This window comes from Parasteatoda tepidariorum, chromosome 2, assembly GCF_043381705.1.
Source record: "Parasteatoda tepidariorum isolate YZ-2023 chromosome 2, CAS_Ptep_4.0, whole genome shotgun sequence".
NCBI lineage: Eukaryota > Metazoa > Arthropoda > Arachnida > Araneae > Theridiidae > Parasteatoda > Parasteatoda tepidariorum.
The window spans coordinates 104,301,683-104,317,816 of record NC_092205.1 but is presented as its reverse complement, the minus strand read 5'-3'; the positions used below and the strand labels follow the sequence as shown (position 1 = coordinate 104,317,816).

General features: G+C 30.0%; 1 protein-coding gene across 1 annotated transcript in view; it reads left to right on the top strand.

Annotated features, from left to right (window-relative positions):
- Window positions 1-16,134, top strand: part of LOC107438912 (mucin-3B) — a 104,768-nt gene that overhangs the window by 54,486 nt on the left and 34,148 nt on the right. The window contains exons 3-5 of the mRNA XM_043052865.2: window positions 9,995-10,099; window positions 11,056-11,160; window positions 12,404-12,490. Coding sequence (XP_042908799.2) covers window positions 9,995-10,099; window positions 11,056-11,160; window positions 12,404-12,490 — 297 coding nt within the window. The remainder of the gene's footprint in view (window positions 1-9,994; window positions 10,100-11,055; window positions 11,161-12,403; window positions 12,491-16,134) is intronic.

Here is a 16,134-nt window from a genome sequence, read left to right as displayed (position 1 = left end):
CGAGAGTTGTGTTTAAAAAAAATAATAAACAAACCAAGTAACGCAAACGATAAAAAGAGAGAGAACAGTGGAATCTCTCTATAAAAGAAATGGTCACTTCACGAATTGTCCCGAATGTTATCTGCATGCCTTAAGGCTGGAGGTAGAACTCCTTGGCCTAGATTCGGCCCCGCAAGTTCTGGTCACACAAAATAATTTGCTTCGAGCAGAATACTGATGGGAGGGAGAACTGGTATTTCTGTTATTTCCTATTTTTGAAGAGAATGAAGAGATTTAAATCTAAATATAAATACTAAAAATGGCGTTACATTGATAGAGTGTAGGTTACGATTTTTTTACATTAATATTTTCTTTTTGAGTGCTCTTTGGTAATGTCTTTTTTTCTTATTCGAATTTTCTATGGTCAAATCTAATTAGATATTTATTTTAATTCGCTCGTTAAGGAATTAGTTAAAAGTAACATCTCTTAATGTTTTTTAAATGATTAATATCTGTGATTACATACAGTCCCTGGCCAAATTATTAGACGCTCTATAAGATTCTATGTAAAATCTTAATTATACACGGGTACTATACGGCTTTATTGTCTTTAAGAGACTGGAACCAGTATCAATGGGTTGAATTGGACGATGGATAATATAAATTAGGCGATATATTATATAAATACGGAATATTTATTATATCAAGTATATTATAATAATGAGATCCAATGATGAGACGCACTGTAGTGTTTTAATAATTGTATGTTTTGCTCGCGTTTATAGGCAGTACTGTTATATTTAAACATACATCTAATGGGTTTTTATGCAGAAGATTTTTTATGCACTTCCTATTTTAATTTATTTTTAACGTTTTGCATTATAATGTTAACCAACTAAACGTAAACAAGTACAGGCTGGTTTCAGTCTCATAAAAGAAAAATAAAGCCGTATAATCTATCAACTGATAATGAAGATTTTACATAGAATCTTATAGTGCGTCTGATAATTTGGAACTGTATATCTTATTTTTAAAGTGTAGAAACCAGTTATTCTACAAATTATCTAGCTTATGAGCAAATAAACTAGAGTGGTCCAATTAATTGCCGAAAATTAGTTTAATTTCAAATTTACTAAAGTAATCTATACATTACACTAAGTTAAATGAAATATTAGATATTCAGGGAATGAATATCAACGTATCTGTACTATATAAACATAATGTATTACAACGTTCTATTTTATGGATGGATACTTTTAATAAACGCATACAAAGATTATTTATTGGCTGATGAAAGAAAACACAAATGACGTCATCTTGACTTCATCATGCTCATTCAAAGACTGCCCAATGAGTTCTATCCGATATGTTCTTCGTCTGAAATAACATTTCCACTAGATTTATGTAAAATGAGTATGAACGCTTTGTTAGCTTTTACATTCTTTTATTTCCACAGACGAACGATAAACAAAGCATTAATAATAAGAAAAAGTCGTTTGGTTGCCTAGCAACCCGCTAGAGTTGCAGTTATTATATCGGCAGACGATTTAAAACAATTTATGGTTTATTGATGACGGAACACGCTTTGCACGTTATTAACTTTCTAGTTAAAAGAGTACATTGTTGGAATTTTCATTCTAAAATTATGGTAAAATAACTGGCAGCAGTCTGCCCATCCAATTAACAGTAAAATTTGCAGCAAAGAACATTTTTAATCTTTACGGTTTTGAAACAGTTCACAAATAGTATGGTTAAAAAAGCATAACTATAAAAGTATACAGTTTTTGAACCATTTACAACTAGCATACTTTCAAAACCAGGAAAAGGACATTTAACTGGACTTGGAGATAGTTTAGTAGCTTCATAGTGCTGCCATCCATCCATAAATGAGAGTATTGCACTTTAATAGACTAGAGTCACCAGTTGGGGACACTGAAAACTCTTCATTGTTGAAAGGAATGGGGGAAATATAGGAGTATCGACAATGTGACTCGAACCCGGTTTGGTCGGTCATCAGATTGACAGCCATCACGGCTATAATATGTACCCAACTGCAAGGAACTAAGTAGACTCATTTGGTCGGGCGAAAAAATTCTGGTCGTTTAACCGTATTAGGTGAAATCAATTAATAAACGATTTTTCTCACAGTTGAATACCATCTTATTTATGTTAGTTTGACTGTTTTGTTTCAATATGGTAAAATAACAATTAAATAAATTGTTATTTAACCATTTTAACCGAGAAATTTCTAACAGTGTACTTCAGTAGCATTCAGCAGTGATAAAAAGTTTTATGTGGTACATTGCACCAGAATGATATCACAATCATAAAACTGTATAAATATTTCCTTTGGGGGACCATTTGATAGAACTGACGCAACTTATCACTGAAAGTTTCCTTACCTACCCAGAAAATCAACCTGTAAATCACTTGTTGAGGGGGGATATGGAATTATATATTGCTTTCGAGATAATTAAGATAAGTTTTCATGACTTGAACTTCATGTAAAAAAAAAGAAGAAAAAAAAATCCCAAATAATTCCCAATAATTATATTATTAACCTTTTTTTATTTATTTTTTCATATTTTGAAACTTTTTTGCAGTGATCACGGCCACATTTCACTTTTTTAAACATTACTTTCTTAAATCATCAAGATTTTCTACGGTTAGTTACTTACAACTAGTAGAAAATCTTGAATTTTAATTAAATTTACTAGTCACAGAAACTTAACAGGCTATAAAAGTATTAAAAAAGAAACTTTTAAAAAAACTTCTTTCAAAATCAAACCTTTGTCTTTGATAAAAAAAAAATGCTTCGGGCATTCAAATAATCTGTAAACACAAAACCCATCCATGAGAAAAAAGCATCTTTACGCTTTGTTTTTTCTGGGGAAAAAAACCGGGTACGGCGATGAAATTTTAATTAAAGTTAAGCAAAAAATAGGTATATAATATTTGAGTTATTTTATATGTCAGCTCTTAATCCCTAAAAATAAATAATCGACGAATAAAACAAATCGATTTAGTTTATTTGAATTCACAATTACTTATGCTTATTACTGCGCTATTTATTTGAAAGTTTTTTTTCCAGTCATTTACAAATAGCTAAATAACATTCAGATTTATTTATCGAAACCGTGACATTTTTTTTAGGACAGCAGATGTTAAAATATAAAATTATCAATTTTATTTGCGTATAATTCATTTTTCGGTACCAGAAAACGGCAGTAAAGCTTTTATTGTTTTTTTTTATCAAAAAAAAAAACAACAACAAAATACTGCTCTATATATTCCATTTTTCAGAAGAAGATTCTCCTTCTCATAAGTCACATGATTTAAATTCAGAAAACTCCTTCAACCGTTCAGTGCAAGATTTTGTTGCGCCAACTGTTTGCATGCTTACTTACTCTGATTTGATTTAAAGAGCGGAGGTATTTCCGTCAATTTGGGTCAAGGGAAAACTCAGCGAGCCTTTTATTTCACTCAATAAAAAAGATTCTTTTCTATTTATCTTTCACGTTTTTATGACTTTGGAAAAATACCGCCACAACAAATGCTTGAGAGTCTTTTTCGATGTGTGTGGAGAATGTTTATATACATATTAAATTAACTACGCAAATTAACCTCGCAAAATTATTAGACGCACTATAAGATTCTATATATAATCTTAATTATCAGGTGATACTCTTAACAGCTTTATTGTTTTTGCGAGACTGAAACCGGTTTGTACTTGTTGACATTCAGTGGGTTAAATGAGACAATATATAATATAAATTTCGCAATTGGATACATTAGACGATATATTAGATAAATATAAGATATTTATTATATCAATCATTTTATTAGTATATCATAATAATTAGACTAAATTATTCGATGCTCTGCAGTGTTTCAATAATTGTATCTTTTGCACGAATTTATAGGCAATACTCTTATATTTAAATTGAAGTGAAGTGAGTTTTAATAAAGAAGATTTTTTATAGACTTCCTATTTGTAATTATTTTCAACGCGATGCATTACAATGTTAACCAGTTGATACACGAAGGTAAACAAGTGTAAATAGCCGCGTGAACACTTATTGTTGTAGAGTATCACCTGATAATTAAATAGAATCTTGCAGAGCGTCTTATCATTTGATCAGGGACTGAAATCTCGATAAGACAAAAACCCGTTCAGACACGAAAGGTTTTTTTTCCCCTCTAAAATGCAAAAATTAAGGAATGCAACGGCGTTTAGAAATCAACTATAAAACTAGTGTAAAAAACTACTGAAAAATACTCTGTGGTATTCAAGAAATACAATATTAACGCACTTTGATAAATAAATAATATTCATATCCCAAAAAATTGGAAGAATAATTTTTTGGGGATATTAATATTATAGCCATTGTTAGTAAATTCTCAGCAAAAACCATACTATTTGTAACAATAATGTCAGGAAATTGCGGTGAGGTCTGCGTCTAGACTAGCAGAATCACTCATAATGTAAGTAAAAACTTGATAATTGCAATTGAAAATAGAGAGACCATTAAGAAACTATATTCATTTATTGAGGAGTATATCTAAAAACAATTTACATTATCTTCCAAAACAAACACCAGTCTCGTTTTGTTCTAAAGCAAGTCAATATCAAAATAAATAAATTTGCATGAGGCGTTTTTTTTTTCTTCTTTGGTACTGTCGTTGCATGCTTTCGTCATTGCTTTCCTCTTCGTGAATCATTTTTTGTTGTTGTTTATTTGATTTATTTACATTCATTTAATGAACGAATACAACTATTTATTGACATTCATTTAATGAACGGGAAACAACAACTTTTGAAGAAAACATTTCATTATTTTGCACTTTCGAGTTTTGCTCTGAATAGGGTTTTTAAGAACATTGAAGTGATAGAATGGTTCGAAATTATTTACAGTGTGATAATTATATACATTAAAAAATAATTTATCTAAAATATTTCCTTATTTTTCCACTACATTATACGTAAATGGATTGAAAAAAATGTAAAGTAAATATTTTTTTTTTTTTACTCTAAGAAGTTTCTGAAGTGAAAAAAATACATGAACGATACATGTTATATCTCTTTAATCTATCCACTTTATCTCAATTTCAGTGTTTATTGTTTATTAAAAACGTTCTTGATTGCATTGCTCTTTCTAACGACGAGACTTGGAGGAAAACACTAATGAGATGTAAATTAATTTGTCAATGTTGAGAAATATATTTCGTGAATAACTGTTTTTTTTTTCCTCCTTTATTTGAAAATGAGTGTTGCTAGATTAACAAATGGACATAACAGCATGGGACACAAAGCAAAATAATTTTTTCTGTTTTATTTTTTTTAATATTTAATATATTTAATATTATTAATTGTAAGATTCTTAAAACATATCTCGATAAGTTATTAGGAAACGCGTGTACTTTGTATTCATTAGGTATTAGATCCCGAATCAGCCTAGAATTTTATAATCGTAAATATAAATTTTTCGGAATTAAAATAATATTCCTTTTGTTTATTTGCGAATTTTTTAACCGCTTCTCTGATTGTCCCGAGTTAACTCGGATATGTATAGATTGAAAATATTTATTATCCCGAATAAACTCGGGCATAGCAGAATTCGTCAATACGTTTTGTTTTATAACATTTTCATTGGGCCGTAAGCAAAGCGGAAAATAATAATAATCTGCTGCGATTGCAAGTTATTTGTTTGGGAGCTTGCCATGTGTGGGACATGTGTTTTGCACAATACGATGGTTGTTTAATTTACATAGAAAAAAAAGAGAAAGAAAAAGGAAAAGTAATGTAGATGATTTTTTTAGAAGATGTGAACATATACAAAGAGAAATATTTAACTATTTCATTTTTCCGAAATAATTTGGGATAATGGTAAATTAAATATTTTTGATACATTAAAAAATTCAAATAATTTCAACTTATAAATTGCGTATTTTTTTTTATTTGAGTTCCTTGTATTTAGTAATGAAATAAAAAAATATGTTTATTTTTCGCATTTTTTTTTCGAAAAAATTCGTAAAGGAAGCACAGTTCATTTCATTATTTACTGTTCAGTTTTAAACGAAATAAGGTGGTCACAAATTTCGAAATAAAAATGTCAGGTAGACCGATTAGTTGTTATTTTAGCTTTTGTATCAGTTCGGATATAAAAGTTTAGAATGAGAAAATAAAATAAATATTAAAAAAACTATTCTGAGGATGTGTCAAAAAAAAAGTCAAAAATCATCTTTTCATTCTTTCTTCATAATTTTACATTTCCAATAAAATAGGATGAACATTTTAAATTACAAATCACAATTTACAAAAGCAGTTGACTTTTATTTAAAATTCGAAAGTTATCTTTAAAAGTTCACTCTTTTTATTTTAAATTAAATTATTCAAACTTCATACTTTCTTAAAAGTACTTATTTTTGCGTATTTTTCAACCCATAGGAATAGTAGAAAATGTACGCAGTGAGAGAAAGTAGTAAAGAAGGAGTGTTACTAAAGAAAGTCAAGAGCTTTTTATTTTTGTCACTTTCATCTGAAAAATGAAGCGTGGGACAAACTTCTATTTAATTTGCATTCGCAAGTAAGAGTGGGATATCTAATATTTATTTACTTCTCCAAGAAATGATGTTTTCTAAGGATATTCCATCCGACGCGAATTTCAACCTCATCATGAGACTCTTTATCCGACTCATCTCAAAACCAACCAAATTATTACTGAAATTCCAGTGTTGATGAAGAAAAACCTAAATATAGACCTATTTTATTATATTATATTTGTAAAAATTCTTTTCAACATTTTGAAAGACAGTTTTTTTCATCGGTTTATGAACTACATTTTTTATGTTTTGTTCTCATATTTTTTTGGAATTTGTTTGTTTTTTTACTTTATAAATCAATTCCGGCATAAATTAAAACAAATTTCCTGCGTAAACAAACTAACAGACGAAGAACTAAAAAAAATTGCATTTAAAAAAACAAATCCTGCTTCAAGCAAACTAAAAAGGAGAAAATAATTTTATTTTTCTCAGACCTAAAAAAAAAGGAAAAAAAAAAAGAAAAGGCCCTTTCACACTAAATTTCTATAATCACCAAAAATATGTCCATATGTTTGAAAGTGATATCTTTCCTGCATCAGGTCTGATAAACCTAAAACTATTTTGTCCTATTTAGGTAGGTAGGGACTTTATTTACGTCGCACTAAAGCTGCACAATGGGCTATTGGCGACGGTTTGGGAAACATCCTGATGATGATACGTTTCGAAATTGTGTCATCACAATTTTGATCCTCTGCAAAGGGGATGGCATCCCCGCTTCGGTTGCCCGACGACCTGCGCGCTAAGTCGAGCACTTTACGGTAGAACAGTTTAAGGAGGACGATACCGCTCACCCTCGGTCCCTACTTAAGCTGATCAAAGTAGTCACCCACCCGCTTACTGACCACAGCCAGTGATGCTTGACATCGGTGTTCTACTGGGAACCGTGTCTTCACTGCGCGACTCTCTCCTGTTTAGTTTATCTAATTTTTTAGGTTTGATTTTCAGTCTACCTAAAAAACTTCCATTTTTAATAATGCTTTTCTATTTTGCTCAATCCAGTTGATAAGAATAAAATGAGTGACTTTAAAAACGTAAATTCAGAGTTTTCATTTATCTCCTTATTTATTTATTTTTCTTCTATTTTTGAATTTCAATAACTATTATAGACCAGTAAGGGAACAAAAAGAGTTCTGAATACATTTTAATAAAATTTATAATCAAATTTTTTTTTAAATTTTTTAAACTTGCAGATCAAATTTTAAACAAACCGGTCATTATTTTATATATTAAAAAAATCACCGTTTTATAAAAAAAAAATTTATTTACAAAACTGTGATGAGTGTTTTGTAAAATATTGCTTTCAAAACATTAGTTTAAAAACGCTATGGAAATATTGTAAAATTTAAATTGCTGATTTTGCAAAATTATTAAAAAAAATGCTTATCAAATTAACAAAACTAGCTCCATTAACCTACAATGATGAACAATTTTATCAAAGGCTTTTTTATCCCATTAAAACTGTGTTGAAACGCTTTATTTGTGAAAATTATTATTAATGTTCTTTCTTTAAAAAAAATTTTTTACTCATTTTTCGGATACAGTAAAATACAAAATTCATTGTTTGCAGAATTTTATCACGTGAAAACAATTTATCAATATATTCTTGTTGTAGTCTTTTGCTTCATGCATTTTACAACAAAAAATTACAACAACATTAAAGAAATTCCAATTGCTCGTATCGTTAACATCCGTAAATAATGACTTTACATCCTTGACTGCTACGAGAAATGACGAGCTAATTAAAAGCAATTTATATTTTTTTTATCTACATTCAATGATGTGAAGTTTGTAGTAAAATTTAAGACACAATTAGATTTGAACTACGTTTTTGCAAAGACATAGTTTTTTTTTAGAAAGTAAAACATCCATTATTTGTCATTCGCCAGATTAATTTTCGGACTAAAACAATTTTTGTGGGTAGCTGACCGTTCAAAAAGGGTTTTTTTTCGGAAAAAAGTAGTTATGTAAAATTAATATAATGAAATAAACTTTTCAATTATATCGTGGTTATCTACGGTACGGGTGGCCAACCATTAAAGGAAAAGTGCGGAAACGATTGCAACATTAATTTTTTCAATATACAAAAAAATAATAACAGGTTGATGTTATTTATAGGTATGTTAATAGATGTTATAATTTATAGGTATTGTTTTGTACCTATCATAAATATTTATTATCTATATCTCAAGAATGAATGTTTTTAAAATAATATTATAAATAAATCAAAAGCACACATTTTAGTTTCATTGTTATTATTAAATAGTTTAAAAGTTCTGACATTTAAATTAAGTTTAAAACAAAAACAATAAAGTTATACAAAGAAAAATTTTAATTCTAATTCATATTTATATCTAATTATTGGACGCATTATTGGATTTTATGTAAAATCTTAATTATCAGGCGATACTATACAGCTTTATTGTTTTTGCACGGATGAAACCGGTTTACACTTGATTATGTTCGTGTATCAAATGATCAGCATTGTAATGCAATACGTTAAAAAATAAATACACATGGGAAGTATATAAGAAATCTATTGAATAAAGACCCATGACATGTATGTTTAAATATAAAAGTATTTCATATAAACTAGTGTAAAAACATGTCATTATTAAAAAACGACAGTGCATTTAATAATTGGATCTAATTATTACAACATAATACCTGTTATAATAAATATTTTATATTTATATAATGTATCGTCTCATTTATCCCATTGTCGAATTTATATTTTATATCATCTATTTTAACCAATGGGTACACGAACGTAAACAAGTGCAAACGGGTTTCAGTCGCTTGAAAACAATAAAGCTGTATAGAGTATCACCTGATAATTATTATTTTATATAGAATCTTATAATGCTTCTAATAATTAGGCTAGGGACTGTACAGTCAGTAAACAATTATTGTATTTTTTGAGTTTGTCCAAGTGTTGTAATAAAACTAGCTGCGGAATGTGCTGTCAAAATCGGGTGTTTTATGTGCTTAACAATTAACCGTGAAAGATATTTTTATTTTAGTTTGTTTATAATAAAAAACGTCATTTGTTCACGATCATATCGCGTAAATATGGAAAACAGTTTGTTACCGTAAGTCTTAAAACTCAAAGTGTTAACGGATAGGCTTTCGCGGATTTTGAAAAAGTTTCTGAAGAAACATTCTGAAGGTTCTGATCGTAATTTATTTTAAATTTTTTTTAAATAAAAATTTCAATAACGCGTGATTTAGTGAATAAAATATTTAAAATGATGTTTATGATAGGGGGGGGGGGATACATCGACCGAAACAATGAACAAAAACTTTTTGTATTTATTTACACATGTGGATCACTTTATTGTTTACAAAATCTGTTGTTATAGTGTGTTGTGATTTCAAAAGGGAATGAATTGATTTTCTGTTTTCTCAATTTTAGAATGTAAAATCGGGGAAGAATTTCAGTGCCAAACTATACATCAGTGTATTCCGAACGAAAGATTCCACGATGGGTGGCCAGACTGCGACGATGGATCAGACGAAGGTTAGTTATTCTTATCATTCATTCGATTTTAAAGCAAGAGAATACAAAATTTTAAATGACGAGGATTCTTAAATAAATTTGCATTTAAGAAATTCCAATTTAATTTCATTAACAAAATTCAAAATCTAATGTTGGAAGGATCATGAACAACCATCATTCCAATGTAGGAATTGGGACTGATGTAGGACGGTACAACGAAAGAAAAAAAATCGAAAATTGTTTTTTCGAAATTCCTGAGAACCAAAAATCGAAAATTCCTGAGAACCAACAAGCACTCCCATCATGGGAAATGTATAGTCGGAAATCATCATGAACTATCACGGATCATCAAGGATTGTGTGTCCATGAGAGTGTAAATTCTCTTGAGGATAAACCATCATAGTAACATTTTCCATCATGGTGCGATGAAAGTTTGTTGGAGTATCAAAACCGCGTCATGGAAAATGTTGGATGATGATGATGATGACCATCCAATGCTGTTGGACCATCAGGAATCTCACTGAAACCAAACATAAACCATCGAAGTGTTTTGATGGAACCATCCAGAATTTTGTCTTGGGATGTAAATGACAGAGAGAGAGAGAGCCATTGACAACTGTGCCTTCGTTTATCATCGAGTCTATTAGTTATAAACACAGAACGTATCGATTCCGCTATTTATAATCACAGAAATTCAAGAAGCCTTTACACCACTTTAACCTCATCCACCTTTCCAACTCGAAAAATGGTCTTAAAAATCAAGTTGATTTTTGGTTAGAAAATTCTTTTTATGAATCAATTTAAATTCCATAAACATTTTAACATAATATTGCTTAAAAAATGTGGTCTTATGGCCATTCGCGGTAAATGAATTTTGCAATAAAAAAAAAGCTTATGAAGTTTCCCAGTGACGCTGAATGTTATGTACTCTTCAAAATTCAAATTATGTAGCTTAAAATGTTTTTATTTACTTTCAGAATGCAGCCGAGGTCAGCACCGTTGCCGGTGTGGGTTACCCCACTGCATAGATGGACATAGGGTCAAAGATGGTGTCAAGGACTGTATCGATGGGTCGGACGAAGGTAAGAAAGACTTAAAATAAATCAAAGACCTGTTTTCCTTTTAAATATTCATTAGACAGAATAAATAAGAAGTTCCGTTAGATTTAAATTAAATGAGTACCATTTTGGAAATCTTCATGGGACAAAGTTTAAGGGTTTCCTAAACGGGACAAACACGAATTTGCGAACCTTTATTTGCTGATGAATAGATTGCTTGAATTTTTTATACACTGACTAAACAAAAGAGCAAAGTTAAAAGTAATTATGCAAATTTTAAAAAAGCTTTTCAATCCAAATTATGTTGTCCTCTCTTAATTTAAATTAATCTTTAAAAAATATTTTTAATGTCAACTTGCCTAAATCTGTTATATAAATGCTTTTTAATCAACTACTTATCTTGAATTTACTTTTTGATCTGTCACAATTCCTGCATCCATAACATATTTTTTAAAATCATTTATTCCGGTCATTTACTTAAGTCATTCACTTTAAACAAATTACAAAATTATTAAAAGTGTATATATTTCTTAAATTTTATTTGATGCTCCCTATTGTTGGGAACTCTATGATGAACAACAGCAAGGAATTCGGAGATTCTCCCATTTGAAGACGGACTCATTTGATTTTTGTTGCGCTTCCGAGACTTATCTGAACCGGGATTGAATATCATTTTTCGGATAGTTTTCTGGAATTTTCTAGAGGTCCTTTCAGAAACCCTATGTAAAGAGGGCATTTTTTGTGGGTCTATAAGCCTCCACAATGTAACGAAGCCATACTAAGAAATACTGTACTTTACCGTTGTTGACGTATGCCTGTTGAGGCAGGGGGATGCGATTGTTCTTGTTTTCCAGTGGCGCCATCTATGATCCAGAATTCTGCCATACGTCACGCCCGTTTATAGGGCTGACCCATTCTTTCATCCGCAGATCGTAATTTTGACCTGAATCAGAGAACGATCCATTTCCAATCCAGTATACCACGAGGTATTGATTTGTTATGGGAACATGGAGGACTTTGCTGATTTAGCTTGCATCAGTCACCATTTTACTACACGGGGAGTCTTCGGCCGGCGGGGTTCGAACGCAGGAACTCTCGGACATGGGCCCAGCCCCCTACCGACCAGGCTATCCCATGCTTCTGTACTTTACTGTTTGTCTCTTATGAATGTTTATCTTAAAACATAATTCATGACTGTAAAACATTCAAAATTATGAAAATAGTTATTTGTCGGGAGTGAGGTTAATACTACACTCTTCCATTGCAGAAGATGCATTGAATAAAACATGCCCAGATGAAAATAGACTACAAGATCTTATGGCCATGGAAAAACGAAGAAAGAAAAGACAAATAGGTTAGTTTCATTTTTGATAAACATTAAACACCCACTTTATTTTAATTATTTCTTCTATAAAACAAAAATAATACTGTTATAGCTTAATAATAGCAACTTTTATCATGGTTATTATTTCCATTAAATTCCAAAATAAATAATTATTTAAACGCAGTCTGAATAGAAAAAAAAAGATTTTAAAATGTTTCAATATTTTTGTTTTAGTTAAGGTGATACGATGCAGTTCAAGAACTGTAATTAATTAGAGATTTAATCTTAAAAGGCGATTTAATTACAACATCATTAAAGATGCGATTTAATTTAATTACTAGAGTTAGAAGAGCAGCGGCTCAGGGGATAGAGCCTTCGAATGAGGTGAACCGGGTTCGAATCCCAGCGATGGCTGGTTAATATGAATACGCATCCGGCTTGCACCGACCACAATCTCGGCGTGAAATATCGTCAGCTGCAGACGGATCAAGGGTTAGAGTCCCTTTACCGTCAGGTTAACCGTGTGAGGTTCTCGTGGTCGTCCTCTCCATGTGAAGCATATGCGGGTTAGTTCACTCAAAAAGTCTTCCACGAAGGCAAAATGTCTCCCAATACTTGATCCAGGAGTTCTCTTGTCTTCTGGAGTTGGGTTCAAAATGAAAAGGCTACGGATTTGAACATTAGAAGTCGTACACCCAAAAAATGGGTCGGCTGTTCAACGACGGTTATTAAATAATATTTAATAATGATACAATAATATTTAATAAATTCTATATACTAAATATAAATAATAAATCAATTTAAAATATATATAAATCTATCTATAAAATAATATTAAATAAAATCTTTAATATTTAATAATGATAATTAAATATGCGATCACAAAAAAAACTAATTTAATTTAATAACCGTAATTATTGAGAAAGGCGATCACTGCTTAGATGTCAAATTTAATAATTGTGGTTTCTTAATAGTGCTATCCTTAAAATGCGATTTATGACCTTTTAACATTTTGGTGCACAGTGCGCAAAATAGAAAACGGCCACTCTGAATAATTCTTGATCTAATAAACGGATCTTTGCGTTCTAGGGCCCAATCTTAATGTTTGTTATCTGGGAAATATAGTCACAAGAGCAATCACAGAGTTTGAACCCATTAATGTTAATTTACTTTTTGCGTATTTCACCATAACTCGAGAACTTTTTAAACGAATCGAAAAGTTTTTTTTCTCCACATAAATATATCTAAAGATAATTTCATGCAAAATATATCTTTTAGTATATATCTATTATTTTATTTAATAATAGTTGAAAAAATTTTGAAATGTAAGGTATACAATTTTTATATCATTTTAAAGAATGCATTTTTAAATGACAAAATACAAACTTTGAAAGAAAGGGATCGACTAGTTGCTGAGAAATCAAATTCTAAAAAAGACGTATTTTTGAAATTCGAATCTTCAAAAACAATTCGGCCAATTTTGCACAAATTTTGCTTTTTGCCGCGTAAAATTAAATTCTTTAAAGGGACGTAAACTTTTTTTGGCTACTATTAAATGGAATAATATAAATTTACTAAAAGTTATTTTTTTTTTATAATTTTCTTTTCTTAAACGAATTTTATAATTGTTTGCAAAAATTTTTCGATTCTTTTAAAATGTTCTCGAGACAAGGCGAAAAACGTAAAAAATAAAATTAACATTTAGAATTTCAAACTTCGGACTGACCTCTCGACTAAAAAATCAGGGCCCTCAGAATGCTTCTACACCCTATATTTTGGTGGTCAGAAATTCGAATCAGACAAAAAAAAAGTTATGTTTATTCAGAAAAAAATACGTTGTTGTATATGATTTTGTAACTTAAAATATCGTCTACACTAATTAACACGTTGAATGTCAAGCTTATTTAACATGGCTTGCCCGTCTGGCCAAAATGATTTTCTCAGTATGTATTGCATTCATTTCTTCAAGCCATTTTGGTAACGATAATAATATTAAAAAAAATTAAAAGCATTAGAAATTTACTCGAATTATGTGTTTCTTAGCTTCGCCGGACACCGGTGACCCCCGTGGCACTACGAACAAACTCAGTGCAGGTCACCGGGGATCCCCATGGAATTCAACGTATTAATTGCGATCCCATCAAAAGATATTTAGAGTGGTCCGTTTATTTGTTGCGCTCACATTAATGGCAACAAGATATTAAGCAACTCGATGCAGCTGCTTCATTATTAGATTCTCTCGCATTTAATTTTTTTCTTCTAGTTTTTACAATATATCTGTAAATTTTGGGAATAACAAAGTTTACGTAAAGTTACACAAGAAAATATTAAGAAAAATCTTAACCTTTTTACAAAATTGCATTCTTTAACTTCTTACAAAAAAATAATTTTGTCCTTGGCTAGTTTTTGAGCTACTTTTTACAAGAACCTGAATTACGTAATCTTCAAAATTAGAATAATTCACTAAAATTTTATTGAACCTATTATTTAATGAATTATAGTCCCTGGCCAAACTATTAGACGCACATTAAAATTCTATGTAAAATCTTAATTATCAGGTGATATACTTGATACTCTATACAGCTTTATTGTTTTTACGAAACCGGTTTGCACTTGTTTACGTTCGTGTATCCAATGGGTTAAATTAGACGATACATAATATAAATATACAATATTTATTACATCAGGTATTATATTAGCACATTATTATATATTACAGTATATTATATTATATTAGAGTAGTTTTTTAATAATGACATGTTTTGCACGAGTGTATAGGCATTACTTTTATATTTAAACATACATGTAATGGGTTTTTATTCCGAAGATTTTTATATACTTCCTATCTGTATTTATTTTTAACATACTTTATTACAATATTAACCCATTGATACACTAACGTAAATAAGTGCAAACCGGTTTCGTAAAAACAATACAGCTGTATAGAGTATCCCCTGATTAACATATTCTATAGAATGTTAGAGTGCGTCTGATAATTTGGTCAGGGACTGTGTTTTGTTTCACTGCATACGTAAAACAAGATAAAATTGTACTTATATTAGTTTACATATTGTACTTATGTATTATATTTTTATTTGTGTATTATGCTAATAATGTGCTTCTTTAGTTGCTTAATGTGTGTTTCTCTCTATGCCCATTACAGCGCTTGCATCTAATGCTTTCATATAATGACTATAGCCTACAGCTTTATTGCTCGGAAACAGATCATGGATTCAAACATCACCTCACCAAACATTATCATTCGAATTTTAATAGTATATTTGAGACACTACTCCAAAACCACATTTTACACAACAATACTTATAAGGCCACTAAATCGGAGAATTTACTTTTTTTATTACTTATTTTATAATAAACACATTTTAAACTCGGGTATTTTTGATGGTGACATTTTAACTGGGATGCGATGCATAAACAATTAAAATACAAAACATAAATTCGAAAATGATTTTTCTGTGACACTCAATTAAGAAATGTTTTTGAACCCAAACTCGATCTTATAAATATGATACAGATTTCGTTGCGCAATATCACAAACATGCACTATTCTTAAAACACGAGAGACTATAAGGAACAGGAGTTCACGCTTAATTTCTTCTCTTGAAAATGAACAAGAATATTTCTATAACGATTTACAGTGTCCAAACAAAAAG